General features: G+C 42.4%; 1 protein-coding gene across 1 annotated transcript; it reads right to left on the minus strand.

Moving 5' to 3' along the window:
• Positions 1-223: 223 nt before the first annotated feature.
• Positions 224-8,291, minus strand: LOC101411830 (platelet glycoprotein VI-like). The gene is made up of 8 exons (XM_058280827.2): positions 8,226-8,291; positions 8,052-8,087; positions 7,612-7,884; positions 3,934-4,221; positions 2,062-2,169; positions 1,718-1,967; positions 1,574-1,611; positions 224-1,060 (listed from the first exon to the last, which is right to left on the minus strand). The coding sequence occupies exons 1-6, from the start codon at positions 8,257-8,259 to the stop codon at positions 1,864-1,866; spliced, it is 843 nt and encodes a 280-aa protein (XP_058136810.1). The 5' UTR covers positions 8,260-8,291; the 3' UTR covers positions 224-1,060; positions 1,574-1,611; positions 1,718-1,863.
• Positions 8,292-11,536: the final 3,245 nt, after the last annotated feature.

Raw genomic sequence — 11,536 nt, forward strand, 5'->3', positions numbered from 1 at the left:
AGAATTAGGTGGCCACTGCACACAGGGCTTGACTCATTCTGGTCCGTGTTACAATCGTCTTAAGCAGAGCCATCAAAAGCAGCAGTCCAAACAGGATGGTCCGGACTTTCCTGCATAACAGCTCCACACGACCAACTTTTAGCCCACAAACCCTGTTGCCATGGCGATCCATACACTGCAATCCCAGGGCAGCACGGTGGACCAAGAAACAGTCTCCAGTGAGTAATTCAAAAACAAGTTATTTGTATTTTTCTTACAGTGTAAACTGAACATGTAGTGAACAGCATTAATCCTAAAATAGTTTTCTCTCCCCTTGACTTGTCTCTCACTCCAAGCACTCTTGAGCCATCTACAAAATGCTCCTGTCAAACCTTTATGTATACTGTTTTTCCCCTGCTCTTCCTATACTCCTGTTCTTCAGGCTCTATTTCATGTGTCCACTTGGCTAGGTTATAGTGTCCGGTCTAGTCAAGCAAGCACTGGCCCAATTGTTACTGTGAGGGCATTTCATAGATGGATTTGCATCTGGAGCTATTGGATTGCATCTACAATCAACAAAGGAAACTGCCCTCAGCAACATGGAAAGGCTCCTCATGCAGTTAGTTGGAGATATCTGAAAGCCAGAACTAAAGATCTTAGGTGGAAGAATTCCCGACTTGATTTCAGCCAGCCAGCTGCTACCAGGGAGTTCAGCATCACCTTCACTTGAGTTTCCATCTTGTGGCCTGCCCCGTGGAATTCAGACTTGCCAAGCCCCACAGTTGTGTGAGCCAATTCCTATAATAAATCTTTTGCTATTATGTACATTCTCTCTCCAGAGACACCTGACTAATACAGCGTCCATCTGGTTACCTTTCTCACCCACTGTACCATTTCCAGACGTTGCCTTTAAACCACCTTTCCATATACTCCATCACTTCACTGTCATGACTGCATACAATGTGGGCTCCCGGGGTTTCCTGTAAGTCTCTTTCTGCTCCTGGCTCAAGGCTTTCTTGTTCAGCTGGGCATACGTCATTCCTAGAGAATTTCTATTCTCAGGATCCTGGGGGGCCAGTGCCTTTGGTAGGGAGTGGTTAGGTTGGAAAAAGAAAGAAATTTAAGTAAAAAATTAGATGTATTCTAGCCCAGGGTTTCTCTACCTTGGCACGAGTGACATTTGGAATTGGATAATTCTCTGTGGGTGGGGTGGAAGTTTGTCATATGTATTGTAAGGCATTTAGCAGCATCACTAGCCATCTCTGTCTAGATGCCAGTAGCTCTCCCGTCCCAGTTGTGACAACCCAAAATGCCTCCAGATATTGCCAAATGTCTCCTAGGAGAGCAAAATTGTCCCCAAGTTGAGAATCACTGTAATCTAGCCCAACCCCCACGTAATATCTTGGGCACAAGAAGATCGAGTGACTTGTGCACGTCAATTTAGGGCTCATCATCTGCCCACATCAACAAGTTAGAGGCTCTGTGACTGTGTTCCCCACCCCAGATTTTGGGAGAAAGGTATTTGCGCTATAAGAATAGGAAAAGGACATCTTCAGGGTGGGAAGGCTTGGGGAGGAAGGTCCTAAGAACTCACACATGTAGCCAAATGCCTCTGGTTATCCACAACTGCATCTGGAAGAGGGAGAGGAAAAGATCAGCATCCCCCTCCCCATGGAATGAATGTCCATCTCCCCAGCACAACGCGGACATCCAAATTATCCACACCTATCTCACTTACAAATTATGTCTTCAGGGCTCTCTCCAGAGCTGCTGGTTCTGCAACATGGACACAGATAGAGGCTTGGGAACCTGTATGTAGAAAAGAGAGAAAATGAATCTAGGAGCTCCTCTGGTGTGTCTAAGTGACCAGCTAAATTTTGGGATCTATCTACCAGCATGTGCATGGCTGAAGTATAGCAAGCACAGCCAAGAAAGAAAGACAGCAACTGAATCTCCATGCCTTTTAGCAGTCCGTCCAGGTGGTGCTCCTGCAAAATAAACATAGGAGAGTGAATCAGCCCCAAAGTGAGTTCTCATCCTGCATGCTTATTCCCGCAATTTCCTATGTCCTCCCAAACTCACTGCATTGGGTGTGTCGGTAACAGAAGACCAAGAGAATGAGGAGGAAGACTGAAGCGACAAGGCAGACCAAGGTGATGATGATAGTTAGGCTGTCCCTGGGTTCTGAGCCTGGGGGAAAGGAGTGAACACAATCATTGTCTCCATAATTCCCTTCCTGATTCTTCCTTCTCTCTCTCATTCTTTTTCCTAGCATTAGCCCACCACAACCAAAAATTCTCTGCATTTAGCACCTTCCAATATTGAGTTGCATACACTGGAGTTGCCTCAAACTGAGATACCAAGTCTGATTCATGTCTGGAAAGATCGTGGAAACTGAGAAAACTATGAGGATTTAGATGACCCAGACCATGACCCATCTCTGACTTACAAATAACCACAGTGGAAAGTACGTATATGTTTTTAGGAAGGAAGAGCTGTCTCTGAAGGTTCTTCCACTGTCTCCTCCCCAAAATGCAACCTGCCCTTTTTGGACTGGTGAGCGAGGAATGTTGCCATTGTCCCTAAAGATGTTAGGTTGCTTCTAAGACTCTCCTGATGGTGAGCTCATCGGAAGAAAATAGATGCCTAAGAGTTACCTCCTGAGAGCATCCTTACTGCTTAAATGTGGCCTCTCTCTAAGACAAACTCAGCATACAAATGCACTACCTTCCCCTCAGTGTGGGACATGAATTCTGGGGATGAGCCTCCCTAGCACCAAGGCATTACTGCCAAGCACCAACTAGCAATACAACCGGAAAAAGGCCTTGACCAAAAGGGGGAAAAGGTAAAGACAAATGTGTTTATATGCCTGAGAGACTTCAAAATGAGTCAGGAGGTCATTCTAGAGGTTACACTTATGCATGTCTCAGTAGACTCTCACTGACTGCCAAAGTAATTATCTCAGAATTGGGGCTCATGAGGACTCTGGAAACACCCAAACACTATAGTCAGGGCAGATAGCTCAGAAGTTTGGTGTCCTACCAGTGGGCCCTACTTTGGAATTTATGCTCCCCTGTGTGACAGAGTTGGACTCAGTTGTGGTTTCCCTAAACATGGCTCTTCTGACCCTTCTACTTGAATCTATAATTAGTACTAGGGTTGATAGGTGTACATGCAAGGGACTAAAATCTTTGGGCTGTCCATGTTCCAACTGGGCCTTGAATCTCAACTGTGTTGCAACACCAACTCTCCAGTTCATTAGACTCTGCCAGGACAACTAACAAGGAGATGATGATGGACAATGACCATCACAAGGAACCAAGAGAGTCTACAATTGCAAGCAGGAGAGTCCCATTCATCAGCCCTATGGGATCAAAACCCCCTCTCAATTAGAGGTGGAGTGGACATCACTATCCCAGAATCCTCAGGATTAGGGAATGAGCTATGGACTAAAGTAGACTTACTGGTTTTCTACTATAGACTCATTGTGATTCTAGCAATGGAAAAAAAAACTGTTACTGATGTGGAGGCAGTGGTCACAAAAGATTCTGAGGGCAGTGAGAGGGGAAAACAGGTGTAAATACATGGATATTTTTGGGACTTGGGAATTGTCCTGAATGACATTGCAATGACAGATACAGGCCATATATTGTCATAACTTACAAAATTGTGCAGGACAGAGTGCAAACTACAATGTAAACATGATCCATGCTTAGTGGCAAAGCTCCAAAATGTGTTCATCGATTGCAATGAATGTACCCCACTAATGAGGGATGTGTTAATTTGGAAAGTGTGGGAGATGTGGGGAGTGGGGCATGTGGGGATCCCCTATATTTTTTATGTAACTTTTATGTAATCTAAATATCTTTTAAAGATAAAGGCTCATTTAAAAATAAAAAAATACATAAGAAGAAAGAAAATAGAGAATTTCTCCCTTGAGGGTTTCCCTCTTACCTATCACCACCAGCCTCAGGGAGTTGCTGGACTGTGCTTGAACAGAGTTGTCTGGGCCCAGGTAGTAACGGCAGCTGTACTTCCCAGAGTGTCTGATGCTCACATTGGTGATGTGGAATTCAGCAGCACCTAGAGTAGGTGCCTTGGTCTTCACAGGTGCAGCTTCTCCTTCCTTGTACAGAGCAAGCTCCACACCCTGGAATGGTGTCTGGCACAGAAGTGTCACATTCCCACCTGAGACCACCTCAGGGCCTGGCCAGGCTGAGAAGGAGGGTCCAGGGAGCAGGTCTGGAAGCCAGAGCACAGGTGCGATTCCCCAGAACGCCACCATTAGGATACAGATCCATGGGTCAGCCTCCGTGGCCTCTGCTCCCATTGCTCTCTTCCCGCCTCCTTGGTTCCTAAGAACTCCCTGCTCATTGGATCTTCCCCAGAAAATGTCTTCAGTTAGAATTCCCACCCACACTCAAAGGTCCTAGGATGAGAGGATTGTTCTCTCTTCTGCTCTTCAAATGCTGTGAGACAGTATAAGACTCAAACATACCATGGGTGGTAATTTAAATTTTCTGAGCTCCATTTCCTTCATCTATCTAATGGGCAAGACTACAACTGCCTCATTTTGTTTTCATTTTTCTAGCTTGGATCACGAGCAAGAAGTGGGAACTTTTGATATCATGGGGCTTTAACTGCATTCTGTCTCTCTTCCTCAGACTTTATCCATATGGACAAAAGAAGAGAAACCAATGAAGCTCTGTTTTCATCCCTAATGTCAGAGTGTTTTCAGGTATTGGCAATGATGGTAAGTTCTGTGAGTACTGTGTTATCCAAAACTAGGAAGGAAGCAAGATTCTAAAGCAACACAGAATAGAGAACTTTCTAGAAAGTCATTGGGAACAATGAATAATATGACTAGATGCCCAGACAGAAAGAAGTCCCCCAAAAGACAATAAAAATGGTATCTTGGAATCATGGGTTGGAGGACCTGGGAGGCCAACCCAAAGAAACATCTTCCAGCCCCTGGGCAAGATTGTGGGAAGTTACATGGACCTGCTGAGGCAAGTTGTATTTTTTTGGATTGTCTTACTCATCATTTATTCATTCATCAAACATTTATTAAATGTCTGCTTCACCCCACACACCATATTGTACAGGCTGTGTGATGAACAACTCCAGGGGGTGCCATTCATAGTCATAATCATTTGTATGTTTATCAATTTTACCTATGTTCCCATCAGATGGCAGTAAAGTGTCTTGAGGAATAAGTGGCTTTTTTTTTTACCTCCACAAATACATGCCATGGGCCAATACCAGGCTGGCATTAGACATTGCTAAGCCTCGGAAGAACGTACAAACGTAGTATGGATATAAAGGCCAAATCTGGTATGGAAAAGAGATCGAGAAGGAGCAGTCAGGGTGGTAGGAAGAGTGTTGAGAGAATGTCTTCATGGAAGGCAAAGATTCCAAACATTTCCACAACACAGAAGTGACTATTTGATTTCTCCATTTCCTGAGATCAAAACTTGTTCAATGGACACATCCCCATATCTGGGTGGGGCGCGCATCCCAGGAGCCACATGAGACCCCACAGAGAATACAAGGGCCACCTCCTTATCTGTCACCAGGAGAAGCACAGCCTTCCTGGGCTCACCTCATACCATCACTGGCAGTCACATCACCCAGGATGTGACTGGCTCCTTGGGGGGTTCCCCTCCTTTACAGACACAAGCCCTCCTGCCTTCGTCAGAGAAAACCTGGAGCTCCCTGCCCTCCAACGTCACATTTCCACCTAGGGCCACCACATAGCTAAGCAAGACTGGAAGGGCGGGCTTTAACATGGAATCTGGGTGGGAAAAATAAACCCTAGGATTAGAACCCTGCTTGTATGCCTCAATCTGTATAGCTGGATCTAGGTTCTCTGGAGGATAAATCCACTCTCAGTCCCAAACAGTTGAGTTACCCACTTGCAATCCCAGGTGCACAGGATTGAATAGTGTCCCCCCAAAATTCATGTCCACCCAGCCCTTCAAAATGTGACCTTATCTGGAAATAGCGCCTTTGCATTTGTAGTTAGTTAAGATGCCATCACCTTGGATTAGGTTGGGCTCTAAAGTCAAGGACTGGTGTCCTTATAAGGTCATGTGAAGACACACACACCGAGAAGGTGGCTTTGTGACGATAGAATCAGATATTGGAGTGATATGTCTACAAGCCAAGGAATGCCAATGATTGCCAGCAATCCTCAGAAGCTAGGAAAGAAGCATGAAACAGGTTCTCACTCGGAGCCTCCAGAAGGAACCAACCCTGCCACCATCTTGATTTTGGATTTCTCTTGTTTGAAATCACCCAGTTTGTGGTCGTTTGTTATGGCAGCCCTAGGAAACTAATACACTAGAAAAACACCCCCAGAATTTGTAGGATTTGGTCATATTTGTACCATCAAGCCCATCCACACCCACTCTTTCCGTGGCTGTGTTAGAAGTTATACCATGGTGCTATAAAAAGCTCTGCATAGAGGAAGTGGAGAACTATGCAGATTTCCCTAATTTGTCTGGTCCTCTGTGATAGTTTTATATCACAGACCATAAACCCCTCCCTTCAGAAATTTTGGTGATTCTCTTTCTGGTTTATCTTCCCTTTAACCTCCCTCCTGCAAACCAAGTTTCCTGTAAGAGGGCTCAGAATCAAATGGATAAAACTGAATTAAACTCAGCTCCACAACTGAACAGCTCTAGCAGGTTATTTAAAGTCTCTGACCCTCCATCTTCTCATCTGCAAAATGGAGAAATAAATCCATATTGTGGGTTTCACCATCTGAGTTTGTTTTGTTTTGTTTTTTACTTTCGACATTATCTCAGAATTTGTTTACTCATACATCATAGCGATACATTGGCAAGATTGAAAAAAACTCATTCATTTTAAACTTGAGTTCCATTACTGGGCCACTCCTCCTATAGTAAACCATGAATAATAGTTTCATAAATCACAATTATTTTAAGACTAGTACATTACATCATGTTTTGTTTGATGTGGATTAAGGTAAACCATACGAAACTGTTGATGTTTGTTTTTTACCTCTACAAACAATTACATATGGTGCAACCTAACATTTGAAGAATATTAATTATTAAATATAAATGTTTTTAAATGTTGACTATTTTTCTGCTTCCATTATGGCATTTCTTCACTATTTTATTGCGGAAAAATGCACATAATGTAAAATTTACCATTAGTGGCATTTGGTACAACGTTGCGCAACCATCACCACCACCCAGTTCCAGAACATTTTCATCACCCCGAAAGGAAACCCACAATAGCCAAAACGTGGAAACAACCTAAATGTCCACCAACCAATGAATAGATAAACAATTTGTTGCTAACACATCTGCACAAAGACCATGTTCACAGTAAACATTATTCATTACTAGTTTATCTCCAAGGTTGCTTTTCTCCTGACCTTTAGTAACTATTGACGTTCCAGTGCCCTGTAAAATGCAAACTCATGCTCAAAAGTGAACTTACCACCTTTCCCCCAAGTGTGCATGTCCACCTGTGACCCAGCCACACCCTCCTATGTTCAAGTGGAGACACAATGGCCACATGCTCAAGTGAGTCTGTGTGAGTTCGTATGTGTCTAGGGATGGGTGGGTACAGCTGCCCTGTTCAATTGGCAGCCCTTACCTGGGGTCACCAGCTCCAGTGGGTCACTGAACTCAGAGAACGTGTCCCCAGGATCATAGCGGCATTGGTACGTGCCCGCTTTGGCTCTGGTCATGTTGGTGATCAAGAATGAAGTATTCACTTTGGGTTCTTTGACGGAATATGTGCAACGGCCTTCCTTCCACAACTCCACCTTCTTTGTCCGTTCACTGATACTACAGTAGAGAGCCACTTTGGCACCCTGGGGGACCACAGGGCCTGGATTAGCCCAGAGAGTGGGCTTGGGAAGTGTTCCTAGCAGGAAATAGAAACCAGAAGTCAGGAGAGCCTGACACCCTCACCCCGCCCGGCACCTCGGAGCTCCCCTGCAGGCTTCTCTTTGCTGGCCCCCCAATAGCTAAGCCACACACCCTCCTCACTCCCCTGCTGTCCCCAGTGAGGGAGCTTCCCAAAGAACTCACCCTCCTCTGCCAGGATCCTCTGGCCCAGCCACAGCCCTGGAAGAGAGCCCTCGGTGAGTGACACCCATTCCCATGGATCCCAAACCCAGACAAGGTCCACGGCTCCCAGGCAAGCACCCCCTGCCTCTTTTGTCTGGAATCAAGGCTTCTCCAGCCCCCATCTCCAGGACTCACCAAGGCAGAGCAGGGCTGATGATGCGAAGGTCATGGCACTCCCTGAGCTCGGGGCCACTATTGTACAAGGGAAGTCAGAAGGTGAGTCAGAACCCAGGATGTGGGGGCAGAAACTACTTCCTTCCCTCCAGTTCCCTCTTCGGCCCTGACTGGCCATGTAGGGTTGTGTTACTTGAGCAAGTGAGCACAGCTCAGCCACCCACATCTCCCTCCTGCTCCCATTCTTGAAACACCTCATCTTTCTTCTTTGGCTCCTTTCCTTTGTTTTTGGAGATGGAATCCCAGCTTAAATGGCTGAATTACTGTGAAAAGTTATTGACCAAGGTGAGTTTCAACTACCTTGTACTTTAAATTGTTGTTTGCTACCATGACTAATTGAGTGTTAGCCATCTCATGTACTTAGCTTTGCAGTTCCATTCTGAATTACACACATTTTTCTTTGTGCTATTATTGGGATATTTCAGAGAGAGATGCAATTTTTAAACCACAGGATGGCACATTATATAAAGCAAATATATATTTCAGAACTCTCCCCTTTAATAGGCCGTCTTCCCTGAGGGAAACAATTTTGAGACTTTCTGTCCTTAATTCCATTAATAGAAAATCTCCACCAAAAAAAAAAATGTGTATGCTGCCATTTATTTTATTTTTTTAATTTATTGAAGTATATCACTCATACTTGAACATACATAAACAATGAGTGTATAGTAACACTTGTGGACTTAAAAAACAAACATACATAACATCATACAGAGCTCTCGTGCCTCACCCTAATAACAATACTTTGCATTGTTGTGAAACATTTTTTACAATGATTAAAGAGCATCCTCAAAACATTACTACTAACCAAAGTATCTCATGTTTGGTGTATTTTTCCCCCAACCCACCCTATTATTTTTTACATATCATTTATATATGAACATATATGAACAATAAGTGTATAGTAAAAGCTATGAACTTACCAAGCAAACATGCATAACATCTTACTGAGGTCCCGCACATCAACCTACTACCAACACCTTGCATTGTTGTGAGATATTTGTTACAAATTATGAAAGACTATCATCAAAATCTTATTACTAACTATAGTCCTTATCTTACACATGGTGTATTTTTTCCCCAGTCCACACTACTATTACTTTTTAAATATATTTTTATGACAGAAGTTGTAAATTTAACAAAACAATCCAAGCACATATGCAGAATTCCCATATAACACCCCTCTATCAACACACCATAACATGGTGGAACATTTGTTACAGATTATGAGATAATATCATCAGACTATTATCAATAACCATGGTCCATAGCACATATTTGGCACATTTTTTCTATACTCCCCCATTATCAACACACTATATCTTTGACTTAGATGCATGAATATTACATTATGACTGTTAACCACAGTCCATAAGTCACTCCAGTTGTATTTTTCCCATGCTTCCTCATATTCTCACTACCCTGCAATAGTGATGTACATCTGCTCTAGCTCACAAAGGACATTCTTGCATCTGTATCATCAACCACAATTCTCACCAACCTCTAGTTCACTGTGTTATTCAGTCCCTAGATTATTCTCTAGCTTTCTTTCAATTGGCATTTACATCCCTAGACTACCCTTTTCAGCCACATTCTGATTTATAAACAAGGAGTTACTCACTATAATAAGTTACCATCTTCTCTACACATTTCCACACTTTTACGATAAAGTTAATTGATACTTCTACATACATTGAACATTAATAGTCCATCTCAGTCTTTCTCTCATCTCCTTTAAGAATCCACCACCTACTACCAGGTCTTGAAGATATTTTCCTACATTTTCTTCTAGAAGCTTTATTGTTATTGCTTTTATATTTAGGTTTTTGATCGATTTTGAGATATGAGATAGGAGTCCTCTTTCTTTCTTTTGGCTATGGGTATTCAGTTGCTCAGCACCATTTGTTAAATGGACTGTTCTCCCCAAGCTGGGTGGGTTTGACAGGTTTGTCAATAATCACTTGTGAGGGTCTGTTTCTGAACCATTGGTTTTGTTCCATTGGCCTATGTGTCTGTCTTTATGCCAGTACCATGCTGTTTTTTACCACTGTAGCTAGGTAATATGAATTAAAGTCCAGAAGTGAGAGTCCTCCAACTTTGCTTTTCCTTTTTAAGATGTTTCTGTTATTTGGGACCTCTTACCCTGCCAAATAAATTTGATAATCTTGTTTTTCATTTATTTTTAAAATACTGGTGGAATTTTTATTGGGGTTACAATAAAAATTGGGGTTACAATAAAATTGAATCTATATATCAATTTGACATCTTAATGATAGTTAGTTTTCCAATCCATGAACATAGAATGTTCTTCCAAATATTTAGGACCTTTTTTTATTTTTTTTTAACAATAAGTTGTAGTTTTCTGAATACAAGTGCTTTACATCATTGGTTAAGCTTATTCCTAAATACTTGATTCTTTCAGTCCCTATTGTAAATGAAATTTTTTTTCCTGATTTCTTCTCAGATTGTACATTACTAGTATCTTTTAAAGTCTATTTCATCTAATATAAGTGCAGCTACTCTGGCTCTTTTTGTTGTTGTTACTACATGCGTGGAATATCATTTTTCAGCCTTTCACTTTCTATTTATTGGTATCCTTGGGTCTAAGGTGAGTCCCTTATAGACAGCATATAGGTGGCTCATATTTTCTTATCCATTCTGCTGGTCTATATCTTTTGATTGGGAAATTTAATCCATTAATAGTCAATGTTATTACAAAAGGCAGTTCTTATTTCACCCATTTTGACCTTTGGGTTTTACCTCTCATATTTAATTTTCACCACTCTTTTGAGACTTTTTGTTACTTTTGCTGAAATAATCTTCATTTCTAGGCTCTCTTCCAAGTCTCTCTCTCCTGTCTTTTCTTTTCAGACCCTTTGGTATTTCCTGCAAAGCCAGTCTCTTGGTTACAAACTCTCAGTTTTTTGTTTACCTGTGAATATTCTAATCTCACCCTCATTTTTGAAAGACAATCTTGCTGGATATAAGATTCTTGGCTGGAAATTTTTCTCTTGCAGTATCTTAAATATATCATACCACTGTCTTCTTGCCTCCATGGTTTCTGATGAGAAATTGGTACTTAATCTTATTGAGTATCCCTTATATTGTTTGCATTGCTTTTCTCTTACTGCTCTCAGAATTCTCTTTGTCTTTGGCATTTGACATTCTGTGTAGGGAGCCACCCGCTGTGAGACCTATTTACAACCTCCCACAAAATGGCGGATCTCACAACATGGCGGATCTCACAACATGGCAGAGTTCACAAATCTGCC

This window comes from Dasypus novemcinctus, chromosome 18 (assembly GCF_030445035.2).
Source record: "Dasypus novemcinctus isolate mDasNov1 chromosome 18, mDasNov1.1.hap2, whole genome shotgun sequence".
NCBI classification, from domain to species: Eukaryota; Metazoa; Chordata; class Mammalia; order Cingulata; family Dasypodidae; genus Dasypus; species Dasypus novemcinctus.